Consider the following 25,367-nt stretch of genomic DNA (forward strand, 5'->3'; position numbering starts at 1 on the left):
TGAGAGCATCACGCACACTCCAGTTAGCGATGTTCATCCGTCCGTGTCGATCCGTAAGCTTTCCACGTGACACGCGGAGCGCCCGGGCCAGGTCTGGTGCGGAGACAAACGCCTGCCACTCACTTTCCCAAATGTCAAACCTGACTCGTCATCCACATTCAACAAGCATCCCTGCTGGACCCGTTCAGAGGCACGCTCTTCAAACACCGCCTGACAGGGGAAGAGGGCAAATGCTTAGCCAGGCGTTTCTTTTTCCCCCCTCCTGTCCTAGGGTGTATGGACACACTTCTTCTTGACATTGCTCAGTCAGCTCTGGACTACTGACACGTCTGATGTGTCCATCTGAGTCGAAGCAAGGACACAAGACGTTTCTACTAAGGATCGTAGAGCTGAGTAACCAAACGAGCAAACACTCCCTGTGGGCAGTAGCAGGAATCAACAAGGGTTGAAAATTCCCATGGAAATTCATTGGAAATATGCAGAACGACCAGGATTGTCTTCACTTTATCTATCATTAACAATTATCTGTGTTGAAAATAAAATGTACAGTATATTCATAACACTAACAAAATCCATTTTAATGTGCAATGGTTTCATTGATGAAAACAGTGTACAAATTTGCACAGACCATTTGGAAAAGGATAGAAAGCACAAGTGAACAAAATACTGTATAGAATTCTGACATTGCTAGTTAGAGAGAACACAACATTTGTGAGGAGCAAGTACATTCATTGTTTATTACCAGTTTCCTCGGACTATTCTACAACTTCTGAAAGAACAAGCATTGCTCATGAAATCAAACATGTTTCCTTATTTACGGCTGATTACAATTTCAAAACAAATGCATCCTAAATCATTTCAATTGGTCTAAAGCAAGGGTCCCCAAACTTTTTGACTCGGGGGCCGCATTGGGTTAAAAAAATTTGGCCAGGGGCCGGGCTGTGTGTGTGTGTGCGTGTGTATATATATATATATATATATATATATATATATATATATAGCGCACTTTCCGCGCGCGCAATGATGTCACGTTATCGATGATTTTGGACGCTGGCGGGCCGGATCCGGGTTAGGGTTGGGGTTAACCCGGGCCGTAGTTTGGGGACCCCTGGTCTAAAGTCTGTTATGATTAGCTTTTAGGATGAGCATTGACGGTGACAAAAAAAGCTTTCGTACATGCGTAAAACCTAAACCTAAAGGAAAACCTAAACCTAAAGGAAGTTAACAATGCTACAAGTAGGCCTGGACCAAGACTCAATAAGTTAACTAATGGAACGATAAAGGAACGCAATCATTTTGCCGGCATTAATAAAGTGCCATGTTTGCTTTCTTTGTTTCGTGCAAGAGGTTTGTTTGTCTCTGAGAGATTAGATTCCGGCAGCGACAGAGCCTTGCAAGGGATGTAACGACCAATGGTAAAACCATGACTGATAAGACGTTGACAAAGTCACTGACCGGTGACACTGCTCATTACATGGAGAAGCAAGCTAGCGCACATTAAATCTACAGGATGTGCTCTCTTAGATATTGATACTCCAAGCAATATGAAAATAGGAAGTGAGTTTGCGTGACAACAGTAGAAAATAAAGATATTTAAGTACTGAAATTAGGTAATATGGCTTTTAATTCACCAGAACAATATTATCAAATAACATTTCTTCTGCCAAGAAATTCCATTGTGTGGCTATTTATTTATTGTATTAATTATTTTTGTTAAACTTAGTCATGAGCGTGCATTGGTACTTGTTTGAGCACATTGAACAATACCGTCTATACATCTTCTCATTCATCAGGTCATTGAATTCTTAGGACGTTCAAACGATCGCAACTGGACTGTTCACATCTAGTCTTAGACTTAGATTGGTCACATCTAGTTTAAGACTTAGATTGGTCACATCTCGTCTTAAATTGGTCACCTCTCGTTTTAGACTTAGATTGGTCACATCTCGTCTTAGACTTAGATCGGTCAGATCTAGTCTATAGTAGCTGGTGCCAAAACCCCAAGTATTTATAATCCAACACCAGGAGGGTGTGCCGGGGGGCAAGGATGGTCGGAATCATTCAGTTGTAAACAAATGGCACAGAGGAGCATCTGTGAGCAGAGTGTTTCTAACTCCTGTAATTTGTTGGAGGCTAAATTGCAGAGTCTTTTAGGAATGGTTGAAAGGACAGTGTTGCATGTGGGAGACAGGTGGTGTCGCAGACCACCTCTTCTGTTCAGGGATGGCTTCCCTCACTCCTCTTTCGTACCATCCGTCCTCCCTGTCCAGAATCTGGGACATGTTTGTTCTCGAAGGAGTGGGTCCTTGAAAAGCACCTTTCTCCGGTGCTTTTTTTATGTGAACTTCTGAATCTGCCTCCCGGAAGCCTACACCAGAGTCCGTTTGGAGAGACTGGAGGAGATGCGGATGAAGAGACAGGGCTGCGAAGCTGGCGCTGAGCACCGGGACGGACAAGCTGAATGAGCAGGTATCGGACACCTTGGTCTCCTTGGGCGTATCCTCGCTCATCCATGCGAACTGGACACTTGCCGAGAGTTGGTGGGCGGCCGAAGGTGGAGTCGGCTCACTTAGTTTCTTTGTTGGGTCTGCTCCTGTCTCTGGCCATGCTCCTCCCACCTCAGCAGACGATGGTGTGGAGCACCATTTCGGCTTAGTGGTTGTTTTGTTTCGAATCAGTGCATTCATCATTACACTGGATAGCATACACCAGGTTGTTTTTGTGGGTGTGGGGTGTCTGGTCTTTAGGACGCACTAGCCTGTCTCAGGGTGTTGGCTGGTTTGAAGTGTACCGGGATGGTTAAAAATTAATCTGAGAAAATCACAAGTATCTACTGTACCAACGGTGCATTCATATTAAAAGCCTTTTATTACCCTAAGTCACATTTATCCAGTGTGCAGCCACTACCTGGTTTGTGTCCTAAAAGCACTTCAGTGGACGTGAAAACGACTACAACAAAAACAAAGTAATTTTACGGCTGAATAACCAAAAAAACAAGATCCTAAGACTCAATTTCTGTCTTATTGAAGACAATCTTTACAGCGTATTTACTGATCCTGAAGTCGACGTCTTCTCCCGACATGCGTCTCATCTCCGTCTTCCATGCAAGAGGTGAGGAAGTCGCTACATTTGCACATGTAACGCTCCGGGAACTCCCAAAGGTGACTCAAATGCGCGCTAGAGACAAAATCATACAAGTCCAGAATCTGGGACATGTTTGTTTTAGAAGGAGTAGTGTTTGTCCTTGAAAAGCACCTTTCTCCGGTGCTTTTTTTTGTGAATTTCTGGTTCTGCCTCCTGGGAGCCTTTTGGCCATGGAGACCAGCTGCTAGGTCTCTGCCACACCAGAGTCCGTTTGGAGAGACTTGAGATGCAGATGAAGAGACAGGGCTGCGGAGCTGGCGCTGAGCGCCGGGACGGACAAGCTTCACAGTGTCTTGGTTGAATGAGCAGGTATCGGACACCTCGGTCTCCTTGGACGCATTCTCGCTCATCCATGCGGACTGGACACTGGCCGAGAGTTGGTGGGCGGCCGAGGGTGGAGTCGGCTCTTTTGGCTGCTTTGTTTGGTCTGCTCCTGTCTCTGGCCATGCTCCGCCCCACCCCACCAGACGATGGAGTGGAACACGCAGAGGCCACCACAGTGTATATGTTTTTGTGTTTTATTTTTGTGGCTGTGTGTAGAAGTGGCTGGTTCCATCAGGTCTTCTTTTTTAATGTCTTTAATGTTTCCCTCTTACACACATGTTTATATGTGCTATGGCTTTAAGGGTTGTTTTTTTCCTTGGCCTCAGTCTGGACCCCCTCTCCAGGGGCCCAGGCTTAGACTGAATACTTTTTTCTCTCGGCTCAGTGGTTGTTTTGTTTCGAATCAGTGCATTCATCATTACACTGGAAAGCATACACCAGGTTGTTTTTGTGGGTGTGGGGTGTCTGGTCTTTAGTACGCACTAGTCTCTGTCTCAGGGTGACGCTGTGTAAAAATTATTCTGAGAAAATCACAAGTATCTACTGTACCAACGATGCATTCATATTAAAAGCCTTTTTATTACCCTAAGTCACATATATCCAGTGTGCAGCCACTACCTGGTTTGTGTCCTAAAAGCACTTCAGTGGACGTGAAAACGACTACAACAAAAACAAAGTAATTTTACGGCTGAATAACCAAAAAAAACAAGATCCTAAGTCTCGATTTCTATCTTATTGAAGACAATCTTTACAGCGTATTTACTGATCCTGAAGTCGGCGTCTTCTCCCGACATGCATCTCCGTCTTCCATGCAAGAGGTGAGGAAGTCGCTACATTTGCACATGTAACGCTCCGGGAACTCCCGAAGGTGACTCAAATGCGCGCTAGAGACAAAATTGTACAAGTCCAGAATCTGGGACATGTTTGTTCTCGAAGGAGTGGTGTTTGTCCTTGAAAAGCACCTTTCTCCGGTGCTTTTTTTGTGAACTTCTGGATCTGCCTCCCGGGAGACTTTTGGCCATGGAGACCAGCTGCTGGGTCTCTGCCACACAAGAGTCCATTTGGAGAGACTGGAGGAGATGCAGATGAAGAGACAGGGCTGCGGAGCTGGCGCTGAGCACCGGGACGGACAAGCTGAATGAGCAGGTATCGGACACTTCGGTTTCCTTGGGCGTATGCTCGCTCATCCATGCGGACTGGACACTTGCCGAGAGTTGGTGGGCGGCCGAAGGTGGTCTCTTGGTTTCTTTGTTGGGTCTGCTCCCGTCTCTGGCCATGCTCCTCCCACCCCAGCAGACGATGGTGTGGAGCACCATTTTGGCTTCGTGATTGTTTTGTTTCGAATCAGTGCATTCATCATTACACTGGATAGCATACACCAGGTTGTTTTTGTGGGTGTGGGTTGTCCGGTCTTTAGGACGCACTAGCCTGTCTCAGGGTGTTGGCTGGTTTGAAGTGTACCGGGATGGTTAAAAATTATTCTGAGAAAATCACAAGTATCTACTGTACCAACGGTGCATTCATATTAAAAGCCTTGTTATTACCCTAAGTCACATTTATCCAGTGTGCAGCTGGGTCCTAAAAGTACTTCTGTGGACGTGAAAACGACTACAACAAAAACAAAGTAATTTTACGGCTGAATAACCAAAAAAACATGATCCTAAGACTTGATTTCTGTCTTATTGAAGACAATCTTTACAGCGTATTTACTGATCCTGAAGTCGACGTCTTCTCCCGACATGCGTCTCATCTCAGTCTTCCATGCAACCGGTGAGGAAGTCGCGGCATTTGCACATGTAACGCTCCGGGAACTCCCGAAGGTGACTCACATGCGCGCTAGAGACAAAATCGTACAAGTCTAGAATCTGGGACATGTTTGTTCTCGAAGGAGTGGTGTTTGTCCTTGAAAAGCACCTTTCTCCGGTGCTTTTTTTGTGAACTTCTGGATCTGCCTCCCGGGAGCCTTTTGGCCATGGAGACCAGCTGCTGGGTCTCTGCCACACCAGAGTCCGTTTGGAAAGACTTGAGGAGATGCAGATGAAGAGACAGGGCTGCGGAGCTGGCGCTGAGCGCCGGGACGGACAAGCTTCACAGTGTCTTGGTTGAATGAGCAGGTATCGGACACCTCGGTCTCCTTGGGTGTATGCTCGCTCATCCATGCGGACTGGACACTGGCCGAAAGTTGGTGGGCGACCGAAGGTGGAGTCGGCTCTCTTGGTTGCTTTGTTGGGTCTGCTCCAGTCTCTGGCCATGCTACCCCCACCCCAGCAGACGATGGCGTGGAACACCTTGTCGGCTTAGTGGTTGTTTTGTTTCAAATCAGTGCATTCATCATTACACTGGATAGCATACACCAGGTTGTTTTTGTGGGTGTGGGTTGTCCGGTCTTTAGGACGCATTAGCCTGTCTCAGGGTGTTGGCTGGTTTGAAGTGGATGGTTAAAAATTATTCTGAGAAAATCACAAGTATCTACTGTACCAACGATGCATTCATATTAAAGGCCTTTTTATTACCCTAAGTCACATTTATCCAGTGTGCAGCCACTACCTGGTTTGTGTCCTAAAAGCACTTCAGTGGACGTGAAAACGACTACAACAAAAACAAAGTAATTTTACGGCTGAATAACCAAAAAAACATGATCCTAAGACTCGATTTCTGTCTTATTGAAGACAATCTTTACAGCGTATTTACTGATCCTGAAGTCGACGTCTTCTCCCGACATGCGTCTCATCTCCGTCTTCCATGCAAGCGGTGAGGAAGTCGCGACATTTGCACATGTAACGCTCCGGGAACTCCCGAAGGTGACTCACATGCGCGCTAGAGACAAAATTGTACAAGTCCAGAATCTGGGACATGTTTGTTCTCGAAGGAGTGGTGTTTGTCCTTGAAAAGCACCTTTCTCCGGTGCTTTTTTTGTGAACTTCTGGATCTGCCTCCCGGGAGCCTTTTGGCCATGGAGACCAGCTGCTGGGTCTCTGCCACACCAGAGTCCGTTTGGAAAGACTTGAGGAGATGCAGATGAAGAGACAGGGCTGCGGAGCTGGCGCTGAGCGCCGGGACGGACAAGCTTCACAGTGTCTTGGTTGAATGAGCAGGTATCGGACACCTCGGTCTCCTTGGGTGTATGCTCGCTCATCCATGCGGACTGGACACTGGCCGAGAGTTGGTGGGCGGCCGAAGGTGGAGTCGGCTCTCTTGGTTGCTTTGTTGGGTCTGCGCCTGTCTCTGGCCATGCTCCCCCCACCCCAGCAGACAATGGCGTGGAACACCATGTCGGCTTTGTGGTTGTTTTGTTTCGAATCAGTGCATTCATCATTACACTGCATAGCATACACCAGGTTGTTTTTGTGGGTGTGGGGTGTCTCTTTAGGACGCACTAGCCTGTCTCAGGTCAGGGTGTTGGCTGGTTTGAAGTGGATGGTTAAAAATGATTCTGAGAAAATCACATGTATCTACTGTACCAACGATGCATTCATATTAAAGGCCTTTTTATTACCCTAAGTCACATTTATCCAGTGTGCAGCCACTACCTGGTTTGTGTCCTAAAAGCACTTCTGTGGACGTGAAAACGACTACAACAAAAACAAAGTAATTTTACGGCTGAATAACCAAAAAAACATGATCCTAAGACTTGATTTCTGTCTTATTGAAGACAATCTTTACAGCGTATTTACTGATCCTGAAGTCGACGTCTTCTCCCGACATGCGTCTCATCTCCGTCTTCCATGCAAGCGGTGAGGAAGTCGCGGCATTTGCACATGTAACGCTCCGGGAACTCCCGAAGGTGACTCACATGCGCGCTGGAGACAAAATCGTACAAGTCCACCGGAACGCCTTTCAAACGGAGCGCGTCCGCAAAGAGCCGGACGTCGCTCGGCCTGATCACCTGATCGGCGCCGGAGTACAGGAAGAAATGGGGCCAGGCGGGCGGCCGCTCTCGCACGGCGTCGTAGTGGTTCTTGTGCACGTACTTGGTCAGCGGATATAACACGACTCGCAAGAGGAAAACAGTCGCCGCGAAGAGCGCCAGCAGGAGGTACTTCAAAACAGGACTTACTTTGGGCCCCAGTGTGGCGGTCAGCGCCCGCACGGCCCCCGGGACGTTGGCACTGCCGGGGGCGCTGTCCACAATGGCCCCGGCGACACTCAGCGAGCTAAATTGTTGTTCCTTGTGTAATAGCTCTTGAATATATCTGTACAGCATGAAGCCGCCGTTACTAAACACGTGAAAGAAAATAGGACAGTGTTCCACCTCGTAGTCATAGAGCATCTCCAGCAACTTGAGGGCGGAATTTTTAAGTTCTTTGTAGCCGAACGACTCTGAGATGAAGACGGTCTTGAGAGGAGCCGTGTAGCGGATGGTGACACATCCCTGTTAAAAAAAAAAAAGAACACAACATCAGACGCAAGCTACACTATATTGCCAAAAGTATTTGGCCACCCATCCAAATGATGAGAATCAGGTGTCCTAATCACTTAGGCATGGAGACTGTTTCTACAAACATTTGTGAAAAATGGGCCGCTCTCAGTGATTTCCAGCATGGAACTGTCATAGGATGCCAATTGTGCAACAAATCCAGTCGTGAAATGTCCTCGCTCCTAAATATTCCAAAGTCAACTGTCGGCTTTATTATAAGAAAATGGAAGAGTTTGGGAACAACAGCAAATCAGCCATGAAATGGTAGGCCACGTAAACTGACAGAGAGGGGTCAGTGGATGCTGAAACGCATAGTGCAAAGACTTTTTACAGAGCTCCAAACTTCATGTGACCTTCCAATTAGCCCACGTACAGTACGCAGAGAGCTTCATGGAATGGGTTTCCATGGCCGAGCAGCTGCATCTAAGCCATACATCACCAAGTCCAATGCAAAGCGTGGGATGCAGTGGTGTGAAGCACATCACCACTGGACTCTAGAGCAGTGGAGACGCCTTCTCTGGACTGATGAATCACACTTTTCCATCTGGCAATCTGATGGACCAGTCTAGGTTTGGAGGTTGCCAGGAGAATGCTACATTTCGGACTGCATTGTGCCGAGTGTGAAATTTGGTAGAGGAGGAATTATGGTGTGGGGTTGTTTTTCAGGAGTTAGTTCCAGTGAAAGGAACTTTGAATGCTCAAGGATACCAAAACATGTTGGACAATTCCATGCTCCCAACCCTGTGGGAACAGTTTTTTTAGCGGGCCCCTTTCTCTTCCAACATGACAGTGCACAAAGCAAGGTCCATAACGACATGGATGACAGAGTCTGGTGTGGATGAACTTGACTGGCCTGCACAGAGTCCTGACCTGAACCCGATAGAACACCTTTGGGATGAATTACAACGGAGACTGAGAGCCAGGCCTTCTCCACCAACATCAGTGTGTGACCTCACCAATGCGCTTTTGGAAGAATGGTGGAAAATTGCTATAAAGACGCTCCGCAACCTTGTGGACAGCCTTCCCAGAAGAGTTGAAGCTGTAATAGGTCATATTGAACCCTATGGGTTAGGAATGGGATATGCCACTTGTGGCAGTATTGATAATATCAAACAAACAGAGGAAGTCCGGAGCTAAAGCAGAGTTGGGCAAATATTTTGACTCGGGGGGCCACATTGAGAGAAAAAACGTGTCTGGGGGGCCAATGTGTATGTGTGTATGAATGACATATACACATTTAGCTGTAAAAATATGCTGTACAGTATGTGTGTTCGGGTCCCTTTTTTTCCCAAGAACACTAATAAAAAAATAAACTGTGTCGATAGAGTTCTAAAAAAGTTATAACAGACCACCTCAAAAAACAGAATGGAATTTTACAGTTTTTTACTGAATGGGACACCCAAAATGTACATTAAAATAAAGAAAGTGCGATTTACAATATGAACTATGAACAATAAAACAATGAATATTAACAACATACAAACATATTTTACTTCTCAGACCAGCTCCTCCATAGTTGTGTATCTTTTACAATCAAGCAAAACACAACAAAAATGTAACAAACAGCAAAATATGAATGCAAAGTGTAATAAACACCTACAATGTCATATATTATCACTTTTATGCAGCAATTTGTTGTAAAAATGTGCTTCCGCATCTGTTCCTGAAACACCCGTTTTCGGGCTGGCTGCTCTGAAAACAAGCCACGCCCACTCTGCTTTGTTCCTGCTCTGAGCTGCTGTGACGTAGATTACCGTAATAACTCCTATAAACACCCGAAAAGCGCAGGTTTCAAACATCGAAATACTTTCTATAGTTCAAGACTGACGGTCATTTAAAAACATCACAATGGCAAATAGTTTTTGATGTTAAAGGTCTAAAAATAATTATGTAGAACGTACGGCAGTCCGGGTTGAAAATCTTAAAATGGGCCGCAGGCCGTATTTTTGCACAGGTCTGAGCTAAAGTCATAGAGAAGTTTCTTAAGCGCAAAAACTATGACTACAGTGGTGCAGCGTATTTTCATTTTTCCTTTGATTTTGTTGAAAGTTTATTTAAGTACTATATATATATATATATATATATATATATATATATATATAATTTTATTTATTTTATTTTCAAAGAAAGAAAAAGAAAAAAAAAAATATATATATATATATATATATATATATATAAAAATATATATATATATTTAATTATTTTTCATTTTAAAAAAAATAAATAAATAAAAATATATATATTATTTTTTTGAGTTTTATAAACCTTTATTTATAAACTGCAACATTTACAAACAATCGAGAAATACTAATAATCAAAATAAGTACAAAAACAGTACAAATCAGCGTCAGGGGGTTGTAAACTCAATAAAGTAACTAAAATAGAATGCTATATATATATATATATATATATATATATATATATATATATATATATATATATATATATATATACATACAACAAAGTGCAAAGCCATGGGCTCACACAAGTTCAGTAAATAATTTAAATTTGGAACACAGCATCATCGTTTTCACAGCTTTTTGGTTGTCAGAGGTAGAGAGTGTTTTAACGTAGAGTTCTAATTCTTTACCCGAGGCAATATTTTTTTATTTTATTTTCGCTTGGATATAATATTTTAAATCCCTATCAATAAAGCACTGTTCAGCTCTTGCCATGTTACCAAGTATGTTCAGTAAGCAGTAATAATATATAGGCATAAATGTTGACGTTTTTCTTTCAACGTAATATCAAAACTACCATTAACATTTGAAGAAGATCACCAATGAAAAAATGACATGAAAATAAATAGTCCAACTCTAGTTAAACATGCAAACAGAGAAAAAATGAATGAGCACAATAGGAAAGGAGGTGAGACAGTTGCTTTGTCTTTGGAAATAAAATAGATTATGAAGTTAAAAATCATTTAAATGAGGCCGAGTGGGGAAGGACTGCTACTGTATCAGAACTAAACTGAAATCAAACATTAGCGCAGGCTATTAAAGTCAAACCTGGTGGTACTTATTTTCTTTTTTTTAACATTACAAAACAAACATTTTTTTACAAACTAAATACATTTTGATTGATTGGAGTATAAGGGCCACACCGAAAAGAAAAACACATTTTTAAAATCACCATCAAAACAGTTTACATTTTTAAGTAAATTATATGAGAATAATAATGTGTCATTTTAGAAAAAAGCAATGTTATCAGGAGTCATGTCAGACGTTTTAATAATATTTTTAAATATAATTTGACCAGGGAACATAATTGTAGTAATGTATGACAATTTTTTTTTTAAAGAATTACATAAAACAAAACCTTTTTCTCTCATAACATTATGCATTTAAAAAAAAATACAAAATTATAATTTTCTTCTTGCAATATTGTGACTGTTCTTGTAATATTTTGACACAACGCATAATTATGATTTTGTTGTTGTTGTAATACATAAACTTTGCTCTCGTTCTATTACAACATTTTGTCAACGCAAAATTCAGATTCTATTCTAGTAATATTCCAACTTTGCTTTGTAATGGCACAACTTATTTTAACTCATTTTCTCGTAATACTACTCGAGGCAATATATATATATTTTTATTTTTTTTTCAAACCTTTATTTATAAATTTCAACATTTACCGTATTTTTCTGAGTATAAGTCGCTCCTAAGTATAAGTCGCACCGGCCGAAAATGCATAATAAAGAAGGAAAAAAACATATATAAGTCGCATTTTTTGGGGAAATGTATTTGATAAAAGCCAACAGCAAGAATAGACATTTGAAAGGCAATTTAAAATAAATAAAGAACAGTGAACAAAAGGTTGAATAAGTGTACGTTATATGAGGCATAAATAACCAACTGGTATGTTAACGTAACATATTATGGTAAGAGTCATTCAAATAACTATAACACATAAAACATGCTATACAATCTGTCACTCCTAATCGCTAAATCCCATGAAATCTTATACGTCTAGTCTCTTACGTAAATGAGATAAATAATATTATTTGATATTTTACGCTAATGTATTAATCATTTCACACATAAGTCGCTCCTGAGTATAAGTCGCACCCCCGGCCAAACTATGAAAAAAACTGTGACTTATAGTCCGAGAAATACGGTACCAACAGTCGAGAAACAATAATCTAAGTAAGTACAAAACAGTGCCAGGGGGTTGTAAATTCAAAGTAACTCAAATAGAACGCAAAAAAAAAATATATATATATATATAAAATAGACAAAGTGCAAAGCCATAGGCTCACTCAATTTCAGTAAATAACTTAAATTTGGAGCACAGCATCATCGTTTTCACAGCTTTTTGGTTGTTAGAGGTAGAGAGTGTTTTAATGTAGAGTTCTAATTATTATTAAGGCATAAAAGACAGGTCTGGTATTGAGAAACTTACATTTATGAATATAAAACTTAGCCAATAGTGTAATGAGGTTGCAAAGGTAAAATTCATTTTCAATTTTTTGTTTACCCGAGGCAATATCACAACAGGAAGTGAAAATGCGTGACGTCACACAAACCGGACGTGACGCGCGCAGCACACGTTGTGAAGAAACAACAAAAGCTATTACAAAATTTTAAAAAACGGCAGACGATAAACAAACACAAACATTCAAATAAAAATAATATTAATACAGTACAATGTTGTTACACACAGTTCTTATTCTGCCAAGAAAGTATAATGCGGGGCTATTTATTTATTATATTTACATTTTTAAATAACACTTGGTTATAAATGTGTATGAGGTTTTTTTTCGGCAATTATGACTCTTTACACACTTTTATGAGTTTGGATCATCAACATTTTTTTTTCTCAAAAAATAATTAATCAAAACGTTGTTTTAATTAAATATTGACCCATTTAAGGCTCCAATTACTTCACATGAAATATTCCACTCTGAACATTTTTTTTGGGGGGGGGCGGGGGGGGGGTATTTCATATTTTTTGTTTTTCCTATTAAAAAAATGACATAAAACATTAAAAAAAAAAAAACTTATGGCATTGGATGGATTTGAAGTTGATCTATAGCTATTAAAGCCTTGTAGGTAAAAAAATATATATATATATACACGTAAAAGCCAGTAAATTTGAACATTTTGAAAAACTTGATTTATTTCAGTAATTGCATTCAAAAGGTGTAACTTGTACATTATATTTATTCATTGCACACAGACTGATGCATTCAAATGTTTATTTCATTTAATTTTGATGATTTGAAGTGGCAACAAATGAAAATCCAAAATTCCGTGTGTCACAAAATTAGAATATTACTTAAGGCTAATACAAAAAAGGGATTTTTAGAAATGTTGGCCAACTGAAAAGTATGAAAATGAAAAATATGAGCATGTACAATACTCAATACTTGGTTGGAGCTCCTTTTGCCTCAATTACTGTGTTAATGCGGCGTGGCATGGAGTCGATGAGTTTCTGGCACTGCTCAGGTGTTATGAGAGCCCAGGTTGCTCTGATAGTGGCCTTCAACTCTTCTGCGTTTTTGGGTCTGGCATTCTGCATCTTCCTTTTCACAATACCCCACAGATTTTCTATGGGGCTAAGGTCAGGGGAGTTGGCGGGCCAATTTAGAACAGAAATACCATGGTCCGTAAACCAGGCACGGGTAGATTTTGCGCTGTGTGCAGGCGCCAAGTCCTGTTGGAACTTGAAATCTCCATCTCCATAGAGCAGGTCAGCAGCAGGAAGCATGAAGTGCTCTAAAACTTGCTGGTAGACGGCTGCGTTGACCCTGGATCTCAGGAAACAGAGTGGACCGACACCAGCAGATGACATGGCACCCCAAACCATCACTGATGGTGGAAACTTTACACTAGACTTCAGGCAACGTGGATCCTGTGCCTCTCCTGTCTTCCTCCAGACTCTGGGACCTCGATTTCCAAAGGAAATGCAATATTTGCATGGTTGGGTGATGGTTTGGGGAAATATTTCATATTTTTTGTTTTTCCTATTAAAAAAATGACATAAAACATTAAAAAAAATAAAACTTATGGCATTGGATGGATTTGAAGTTGATCTATAAAAATTAAAGCCTTGTAAGTAAAAACAAATAATAATAATAATAATATGACTCACTTTTATGAGTTTGGATCCTCTAAAAAAAATTTGCTCAAAAAATAATAAATGAAAAACTTTTTTTTTAATTAATGATTGACCTATTTAAGGCTCCAATTACTTCACATTAAATACTACACTCTGAACATTTTTTGGGGGGGGAAATATTTCATATTTTTTGTTTTTCCTATATAAAGAAATGACATAAAACATAAAAAAAAATAAAACTTATGGCATTGGATGGATTTGAAGTTGATTTATAGCATTTAAAGCCTTGTAAGTAAAAAAAAAAAAAGAATAATAATAATAATAATATGACTCTTTTTTTAACACTTTTATGAGTTTGGATCCTCTTAAAAAAAATTTGCTCAAAAAATAATAAATGAAAAATATTCTTTTTTATTATTTATTGACCTATTTAAGGCTCAAATTACTTCACATTAAATACTACACTCTGAACATTTTTTTGGGGGGGGGGAATATTTCATATTTTTTGTTTTTCCTATATAAAAAAATTACATAAAACATAAAAAAAAATAAAACTTATGGCACTGGATGGATTTGAAGTTGATCTATAGCAATTAAAGCCTTGTAAGTAAAAACAAATAATAATAATAATATGACTCTTTTTAACACTTTTATGAGTTTGGATCCTCGAAAAAAAAAAATTGCTCAAAAAATAAAAAATGAAAAACATTTTTTAAATTAATTATTGACCTATTTATGGCTCCAATTACTTCACGTTAAATACTACACTCTGAACATTTTTTTGGGGGGGGGAAATATTTCATATTTTTTGTTTTTCCTATTAAAAAAATGACATAAAACATTAAAAAAAATAAAACTTATGGCATTGGATGGATTTGAAGTTGATCTATAGCAATTAAAGCCTTGTAAGTAAAAACAAATAATAATAATAATATGACTCTTTTTAACACTTTTATGAGTTTGGATCCTCTAAAAAAAATTTGCTCAAAAAATAATAAATGAAAACTATTATTTTTATTATTTATTGACCTATTTAAGGCTCCAATTACTTCACATTAAATACTACACTCTGAACATTTTTTTGGGGGGGGGGGGGGGTATTTCATATTTGTTGTTTTTCCTATTAAAAAAATGACATAAAACATAAAAAAAAATAAAACTTATGGCATTGGATGGATTTGAAGTTGATCTATAGCAATTAAAGCCTTGTAAGTAAAAATAAAAAAATACCAATAATATGACTCTAACACTTTTATGAGTTTGGATCCTCTAAAAAAAATTTGCTCAAAAAATAATAAATGAAAAACATTTTTTTAATTAATTATTGACCTATTTAAGGCTCCAATTACATCACATTAAATACTACACTCTGAACATTTTTTGGGGGGGGAAATATTTCATATTTTTTGTTTTTCCTATATAAAAAAATGACATAAAACATTAAAAAAAATAAAACTTATGGCATTGGATGGATTTGAAGTTGATCTATAGCAATTAAAGCCTTGTAAGTAAAAACAAATAATAATAATAATATGACTCTTTTTAACACTTTTATGAGTTTGGATCCTCTAAAAAAAATTTGCTCAAAAAATAATAAATGAAAAACTTTTTTTTTAAATTAATTATTGACCTATTTAAGGCTCCAATTACTTCACATTAAATACTACACTCTGAACATTTTTTGGGGGGGGAAATATTTCATATTTTTTGTTTTTCCTATATAAAGAAATGACATAAAACATTAAAAAAAATAAAACTTATGGCATTGGATGGATTTGAAGTTGATTTATAGCATTTAAAGCCTTGTAAGTAAAAAAAACAAATAATAATAATAATATGACTCTTTTTAACACTTTTATGAGTTTGGATCCTCGAAAAAAATTTGCTCAAAAAATAATAAATGAAAAACATTTTTTTTATTAATTATTGACCTATTTAAGGCTCCAATTACATCACATTAAATACTACACTCTGAACATTTTTTGGGGGGGGGAAATATTTCATATTTTTTGTTTTTCCTTTATAAAAAAAATGACATAAAACATAAAAAAAAATTAAACTTATGGCATTGGATGGATTTGAAGTTGATCTATAGCAAGTAAAGCCTTGTAAGTCAAAACAAATAATAATAATAATAATATGACTCTTTTTAACACTTTTATGAGTTTGGATCCTCTAAAAAAAATTTGCTCAAAAAATAATAAATGAAAAACTTTTTTTTTTATTAATTATTGACCTATTTAAGGCTCCAATTACTTCACATTAAATACTACACTCTGAATATTTTTTGGGGGGGGAAATATTTCATATTTTTTGTTTTTCCTATATAAAGAAATGACATAAAACATAAAAAAAAATAAAACTTATGGCATTGGATGGATTTGAAGTTGATTTATAGCATTTAAAGCCTTGTAAGTAAAAAAAAAACAAATAATAATAATAATATGACTCTTTTTAACACTTTTATGAGTTTGGATCCTCGAAAAAAAAAAATTGCTCAAAAAATAATAAATGAAAAACATTTTTTAAATTAATTATTGACCTATTTATGGCTCCAATTACTTCACGTTAAATACTACACTCTGAACATTTTTTTGGGGGGGGGGGGGGGGGGGGGTATTTCATATTTGTTGTTTTTCCTATTAAAAAAATGACATAAAACATTAAAAAAAATAAAACTTATGGCATTGGATGGATTTGAAGTTGATCTATAGCAATTAAAGCCTTGTAAGTAAAAACAAATAATAATAATAATATGACTCTTTTTAACACTTTTATGAGTTTGGATCCTCTAAAAAAAATTTGCTCAAAAATATTAAATGAAAACCTTTTTTTTTTTTTATTAATTATTGACCTATTTAAGGCTCCAATTACTTCACATTAAATACTACACTCTGAACATTTTTTGGGGGGGGAAATATTTCATATTTTTTGTTTTTCCTATATAAAGAAATGACATAAAACATTAAAAAAAATAAAACTTATGGCATTGGATGGATTTGAAGTTGATTTATAGCATTTAAAGCCTTGTAAGTAAAAAAAAAAAATAATAATAATAATAATAATAATATGACTCTTTTTAAACACTTTTATGAGTTTGGATCCTCTTAAAAAAAATTTGCTCAAAAAATAATAAATGAAAAATATTCTTTTTTATTATTTATTGACCTATTTAAGGCTCCAATTACTTCACATTAAATACTACACTCTGAACATTTTTTTTTGGGGGGGGGGGGGTATTTCATATTTGTTGTTTTTCCTATTAAAAAAATGACATAAAACATAAAAAAAAAAAAAAAACTTATGGCACTGGATGGATTTGAAGTTGATCCATAGCAATTAAAGCCTTGTAAGTAAAAACAAATAATAATAATAATATGACTCTTTTTAACACTTTTATGAGTTTGGATCCTCTAAAAAAAATTTGCTCAAAAAATAATAAATGAAAAATATTATTTTTATTATTTATTGACCTATTTAAGGCTCCAATTACTTCACATTAAATACTACACTCTGAACATTTTTTTTTGGGGGGGGGGGGGGGGTATTTCATATTTGTTGTTTTTCCTATTAAAAAAATGACATAAAACATAAAAAAAAAAAAAAAAACTTATGGCATTGGATGGATTTGAAGTTGATCTATAGCAATTAAAGTCTTGTAAGTAAAAATAAAAAAATACCAATAATATGACTCTAACACTTTTATGAGTTTGGATCCTCTAAAAAAAATTTGCTCAAAAAATATGAAATGAAAAACTTTTTTTTTTATTAATTATTGACCTATTTAAGGCTCCAATTACATCACATTAAATACTACACTCTGAGCATTTTTTGGGGGGGGGGAATATTTCATATTTTTTGTTTTTCCTATATAAAAAAATTACATAAAACATAAAAAAAATATAACTTATGGCATTGGATGGATTTGAAGTTGATCTATAGCAATTAAAGCCTTGTAAGTAAAAACAAATAATAATAATAATATGACTCTTTTTAACACTTTTATGAGTTTGGATCCTCAAAAAAAAAAAATTGCTCAAAAAATAATAAATGAAAAACATTTTTTAAATTAATTATTGACCTATTTATGGCTCCAATTACTTCACGTTAAATACTACACTCTGAACATTTTTTGGGGGGGGGGAAATATTTCATATTTTTTGTTTTTCCTATTAAAAAAATGACATAAAACATAAAAATAAAAAAAAAACTTATGGCACTGGATGGATTTGAAGTTGATCTATAGCAATTAAAGCCTTGTAAGTAAAAACAAATAATAATAATAATATGACTCTTTTTAACACTTTTATGAGTTTGGATCCTCTAAAAAAAATTTGCTCAAAAATAATAAATGAAAAATATTATTTTTATTATTTATTGACCTATTTAAGGCTCCAATTACTTCACATTAAATACTACACTCTGAACATTTTTTTGGGGGGGGGGGGGGGTATTTCATATTTGTTGTTTTTCCTATTAAAAAAATGACATAAAACATTAAAAAAAATAAAACTTATGGCATTGGATGGATTTGAAGTTGATCTATAGCAATTAAAGCCTTGTAAGTAAAAACAAATAATAATAATAATATGACTCTTTTTAACACTTTTATGAGTTTGGATCCTCTAAAAAAAATTTGCTCAAAAAATAATTAATGAAAAACATTTTTTTTTATTAATTATTGACCTATTTAAGGCTCCAATTACATCACATTAAATACTACACTCTGAACATGTTTTGGGGGGGGAAATATTTCATATTTTTTGTTTTTCCTATATAAAAAAATGACATAAAACATTAAAAAAAATAAAACTTATGGCATTGGATGGATTTGAAGTTGATCTATAGCAATTAAAGCCTTGTAAGTAAAAACAAATAATAATAATAATATGACTCTTTTTAACACTTTTATGAGTTTGGATCCTCTAAAAAAAATTTGCTCAAAAAATAATAAATGAAATACTTTTTTTTTAAATTAATTATTGACCTATTTAAGGCTCCAATTACTTCACATTAAATACTACACTGAATATTTTTTTGGGGGGGAAATATTTCATATTTTTTGTTTTTCCTATATAAAGAAATGACATAAAACATAAAAAAAAAAAAAACTTATGGCATTGGATGGATTTGAAGTTGATTTATAGCATTTAAAGCCTTGTAAGTAAAAAAAACAAATAATAATAATAATATGACTCTTTTTAACACTTTTATGAGTTTGGATCCTCGAAAAAAATTTGCTCAAAAAATAATAAATGAAAAATATTATTTTTATTATTTATTGACCTATTTAAGGCTCCAATTACTTCACATTAAATACTACACTCTGAACATTTTTTTTTTGGGGGGGGGGGGGGTATTTCATATTTGTTGTTTTTCCTATTAAAAAAATGACATAAAACATTAAAAAAAATAAAACTTGTGGCATTGGATGGATTTGAAGTTGATCTATAGCAATTAAAGCCTTGTAAGTAAAAATAAAAAAATACCAATAATATGACTCTTTAACACTTTTATGAGTTTGGATCCTCTAAAAAAAATTTGCTCAAAAAATAATAAATGAAAAACATTTTTTTAATTAATTATTGACCTATTTAAGGCTCCAATTACATCACATTAAATACTACACTCTGAACATTTTTTGGGGGGGGGAAATATTTCATATTTTTTGTTTTTCCTTTATAAAAAAAATGACATAAAACATAAAAAAAAAAAAAAACTTATGGCATTGGATGGATTTGAAGTTGATCTATAGCAAGTAAAGCCTTGTAAGTCAAAACAAATAATAATAATAATATGACTCTTTTTAACACTTTTATGAGTTTGGATCCTCTAAAAAAAATTTGCTCAAAAAATAATAAATGAAAAACTTTTTTTTTTATTAATTATTGACCTATTTAAGGCTCCAATTACTTCACATTAAATACTACACTCTGAATATTTTTTGGGGGGGGAAATATTTCATATTTTTTGTTTTTCCTATATAAAGAAATGACATAAAACATAAAAAAAAATAAAACTTATGGCATTGGATGGATTTGAAGTTGATTTATAGCATTTAAAGCCTTGTAAGTAAAAAAAAACAAATAATAATAATAATATGACTCTTTTTAACACTTTTATGAGTTTGGATCCTCGAAAAAAAAAAATTGCTCAAAAAATAATAAATGAAAAACATTTTTTTAATTAATTATTGACCTATTTATGGCTCCAATTACTTCACGTTAAATACTACACTCTGAACATTTTTTGGGGGAGAAATATTTCATATTTTTTGTTTATCCTATTAAAAAAATGACATAAAACATTAAAAATAAATAAAACTTATGGCACTGGATGGATTTGAAGTTGATCTATAGCAATTAAAGCCTTGTAAGTAAAAACAAATAATAATAATAATATGACTCTTTTTAACACTTTTATGAGTTTGGATCCTCTAAAAAAAATTTGCTAAAAAAATAATAAATGAAAAATATTCTTTTTATTATTTATTGACCTATTTAAGGCTCCAATTACTTCACATTAAATACTACACTCTGAACATTTTTTTGGGGGGGAGGGGGGGGTATTTCATATTTGTTGTTTTTCCTATTAAAAAAATGACATAAAACATTAAAAAAAATAAAACTTATGGCATTGGATGGATTTGAAGTTGATCTATAGCAATTAAAGCCTTGTAAGTAAAAACAAATAATAATAATAATATGACTCTTTTTAACACTTTTATGAGTTTGGATCCTCTAAAAAAAATTTGCTCAAAAATAATAAATGAAAACCTTTTTTTTTATTATTAATTATTGACCTATTTAAGGCTCCAATTACTTCACATTAAATACTACACTCTGAACATTTTTTGGGGGGGGAAATATTTCATATTTGTTGTTTTTCCTATTAAAAAAATGACATAAAACATTAAAAAAAACAAAAACTTATGGCACTGGATGGATTTGAAGTTGATCCATAGCAATTAAAGCCTTGTAAGTAAAAACAAATAATAATAATAATATGACTCTTTTTAACACTTTTATGAGTTTGGATCCTCTAAAAAAAATTTGCTCAAAAAATAATAAATGAAAAATATTATTTTTATTATTTATTGACCTATTTAAGGCTCCAATTACTTCACATTAAATACTACACTCTGAACATTTTTTTTGGGGGGGGGGTATTTCATATTTGTTGTTTTTCCTATTAAAAAAATGACATAAAACATAAAAAAAAATAAAAAAAACTTATGGCATTGGATGGATTTGAAGTTGATCTATAGCAATTAAAGTCTTGTAAGTAAAAATAAAAAAAATACCAATAATATGACTCTTTAACACTTTCATGAGTTTGGATCCTCTAAAAAAAATTTGCTCAAAAAATATGAAATGAAAAACTTTTTTTTTTATTAATTATTGACCTATTTAAGGCTCCAATTACATCACATTAAATACTACACTCTGAACATTTTTTGGGGGGGGGGGGGAATATTTCATATTTTTTGTTTTTCCTATATAAAAAAATTACATAAAACATAAAAAAAATATAACTTATGGCATTGGATGGATTTGAAGTTGATCTATAGCAATTAAAGCCTTGTAAGTAAAAACAAATAATAATAATAATAATATGACTCTTTTTAACACTTTTATGAGTTTGGATCCTCGAAAAAAAAAAATTGCTCAAAAAATAATAAATGAAAAACATTTTTTAAATTAATTATTGACCTATTTATGGCTCCAATTACTTCACGTTAAATACTACACTCTGAACATTTTTTGGGGGGGGGGAAATATTTCATATTTTTTGTTTTTCCTATTAAAAAAATGACATAAAACATAAAAAAAAAAAAAAAACTTATGGCACTGGATGGATTTGAAGTTGATCTATAGCAATTAAAGCCTTGTAAGTAAAAACAAATAATAATAATAATATGACTCTTTTTAACACTTTTATGAGTTTGGATCCTCTAAAAAAAATTTGCTCAAAAAATAATAAATGAAAAATATTATTTTTATTATTTATTGACCTATTTAAGGCTCCAATTACTTCACATTAAATACTACACTCTGAACATTTTTTTTGGGGGGGGGGGGGGGGGGGTATTTCATATTTGTTGTTTTTCCTATTAAAAAAATGACATAAAACATTAAAAAAAATAAAACTTATGGCATTGGATGGATTTGAAGTTGATCTATAGCAATTAAAGCCTTGTAAGTAAAAATAAAAAAATACCAATAATATGACTCTAACACTTTTATGAGTTTGGATCCTCTAAAAAAAATTTGCTCAAAAAATAATTAATGAAAAACATTTTTTTTTATTAATTATTGACCTATTTAAGGCTCCAATTACATCACATTAAATACTACACTCTGAACATTTTTTGGGGGGGGAAATATTTCATATTTTTTGTTTTTCCTATATAAAAAAATGACATAAAACATTAAAAAAAATAAAACTTATGGCATTGGATGGATTTGAAGTTGATCTATAGCAATTAAAGCCTTGTAAGTAAAAACAAATAATAATAATAATATGACTCTTTTTAACACTTTTATGAGTTTGGATCCTCTAAAAAAAATTTGCTCAAAAAATAATAAATGAAAAACTTTTTTTTTAAATTAATTATTGACCTATTTAAGGCTCCAATTACTTCACATTAAATACTACACTGAATATTTTTTTGGGGGGGAAATATTTCATATTTTTTGTTTTTCCTATATAAAGAAATGACATAAAACATAAAAAAAAATAAAACTTATGGCATTGGATGGATTTGAAGTTGATTTATAGCATTTAAAGCCTTGTAAGTAAAAAAAACAAATAATAATAATAATATGACTCTTTTTAACACTTTTATGAGTTTGGATCCTCGAAAAAAATTTGCTCAAAAAATAATAAATGAAAAATATTATTTTTATTATTTATTGACCTATTTAAGGCTCCAATTACTTCACATTAAATACTACACTCTGAACATTTTTTTTTGGGGGGGGGGGGGGGGTATTTCATATTTGTTGTTTTTCCTATTAAAAAAATGACATAAAACATTAAAAAAAATAAAACTTGTGGCATTGGATGGATTTGAAGTTGATCTATAGCAATTAAAGCCTTGTAAGTAAAAATAAAAAAATACCAATAATATGACTCTTTAACACTTTTATGAGTTTGGATCCTCTAAAAAAAATTTGCTCAAAAAATAATAAATGAAAAACATTTTTTTAATTAATTATTGACCTATTTAAGGCTCCAATTACATCACATTAAATACTACACTCTGAACATTTTTTGGGGGGGGGAAATATTTCATATTTTTTGTTTTTCCTTTATAAAAAAAATGACATAAAACATAAAAAAAAAAAAAAAACTTATGGCATTGGATGGATTTGAAGTTGATCTATAGCAAGTAAAGCCTTGTAAGTCAAAACAAATAATAATAATAATATGACTCTTTTTAACACTTTTATGAGTTTGGATCCTCTAAAAAAAATTTGCTCAAAAAATAATAAATGAAAAACTTTTTTTTTTATTAATTATTGACCTATTTAAGGCTCCAATTACTTCACATTAAATACTACACTCTGAATATTTTTTGGGGGGGGAAATATTTCATATTTTTTGTTTTTCCTATATAAAGAAATGACATAAAACATAAAAAAAAATAAAACTTATGGCATTGGATGGATTTGAAGTTGATTTATAGCATTTAAAGCCTTGTAAGTAAAAAAAAACAAATAATAATAATAATATGACTCTTTTTAACACTTTTATGAGTTTGGATCCTCGAAAAAAAAAAATTGCTCAAAAAATAATAAATGAAAAACATTTTTTAAATTAATTATTGACCTATTTATGGCTCCAATTACTTCACGTTAAATACTACACTCTGAACATTTTTTGGGGGAGAAATATTTCATATTTTTTGTTTATCCTATTAAAAAAATGACATAAAACATTAAAAATAAATAAAACTTATGGCACTGGATGGATTTGAAGTTGATCTATAGCAATTAAAGCCTTGTAAGTAAAAACAAATAATAATAATAATATGACTCTTTTTAACACTTTTATGAGTTTGGATCCTCTAAAAAAAATTTGCTAAAAAAATAATAAATGAAAAATATTCTTTTTATTATTTATTGACCTATTTAAGGCTCCAATTACTTCACATTAAATACTACACTCTGAACATTTTTTTGGGGGGGAGGGGGGGGTATTTCATATTTGTTGTTTTTCCTATTAAAAAAATGACATAAAACATTAAAAAAAATAAAACTTATGGCATTGGATGGATTTGAAGTTGATCTATAGCAATTAAAGCCTTGTAAGTAAAAACAAATAATAATAATAATATGACTCTTTTTAACACTTTTATGAGTTTGGATCCTCTAAAAAAAATTTGCTCAAAAATAATAAATGAAAACCTTTTTTTTTTTATTAATTATTGACCTATTTAAGGCTCCAATTACTTCACATTAAATACTACACTCTGAACATTTTTTGGGGGGGGAAATATTTCATATTTGTTGTTTTTCCTATTAAAAAAATGACATAAAACATTAAAAAAAACAAAAACTTATGGCACTGGATGGATTTGAAGTTGATCCATAGCAATTAAAGCCTTGTAAGTAAAAACAAATAATAATAATAATATGACTCTTTTTAACACTTTTATGAGTTTGGATCCTCTAAAAAAAATTTGCTCAAAAAATAATAAATGAAAAATATTATTTTTATTATTTATTGACCTATTTAAGGCTCCAATTACTTCACATTAAATACTACACTCTGAACATTTTTTTGGGGGGGGGGGGTATTTCATATTTGTTGTTTTTCCTATTAAAAAAATGACATAAAACATAAAAAAAAATAAAAAAAACTTATGGCATTGGATGGATTTGAAGTTGATCTATAGCAATTAAAGTCTTGTAAGTAAAAATAAAAAAAATACCAATAATATGACTCTTTAACACTTTTATGAGTTTGGATCCTCTAAAAAAAATTTGCTCAAAAAATATGAAATGAAAAACTTTTTTTTTTATTAATTATTGACCTATTTAAGGCTCCAATTACATCACATTAAATACTACACTCTGAACATTTTTTGGGGGGGGGGGAATATTTCATATTTTTTGTTTTTCCTATATAAAAAAATTACATAAAACATAAAAAAAATATAACTTATGGCATTGGATGGATTTGAAGTTGATCTATAGCAATTAAAGCCTTGTAAGTAAAAACAAATAATAATAATAATATGACTCTTTTTAACACTTTTATGAGTTTGGATCCTCGAAAAAAAAAAATTGCTCAAAAAATAATAAATGAAAAACATTTTTTAAATTAATTATTGACCTATTTATGGCTCCAATTACTTCACGTTAAATACTACACTCTGAACATTTTTGGGGGGGGGGAAATATTTCATATT

At 33.7% G+C, this 25,367-nt stretch overlaps 2 protein-coding genes across 3 annotated transcripts in view; both read right to left on the reverse strand.

Moving 5' to 3' along the window:
• Positions 1-723: 723 nt before the first annotated feature.
• On the reverse strand, positions 724-7,731 carry tmem53 (transmembrane protein 53). The gene is given in 2 exon segments (XM_072912827.1): positions 724-7,704; positions 7,707-7,731. Coding segments are annotated over 2 exon segments (591 nt in total). The 3' UTR covers positions 724-7,138.
• Positions 7,697-25,367, reverse strand: part of toe1 (target of EGR1, exonuclease) — a 46,183-nt gene continuing 28,512 nt past the window's right edge. The window contains exon 12 of one of the 2 annotated variants that reach the window (XR_012050318.1): positions 7,697-7,840. The gene's annotated coding sequence lies outside the window, so the exon portion shown is untranslated. Of the gene's footprint in view, positions 7,841-13,573; positions 13,854-25,367 lie in introns of those variants that run through there. The other variant, XR_012050319.1, reaches the window with a different exon arrangement.

This window comes from Nerophis lumbriciformis, linkage group LG03 (genome assembly GCF_033978685.3).
Source record: "Nerophis lumbriciformis linkage group LG03, RoL_Nlum_v2.1, whole genome shotgun sequence".
NCBI classification, from domain to species: Eukaryota; Metazoa; Chordata; class Actinopteri; order Syngnathiformes; family Syngnathidae; genus Nerophis; species Nerophis lumbriciformis.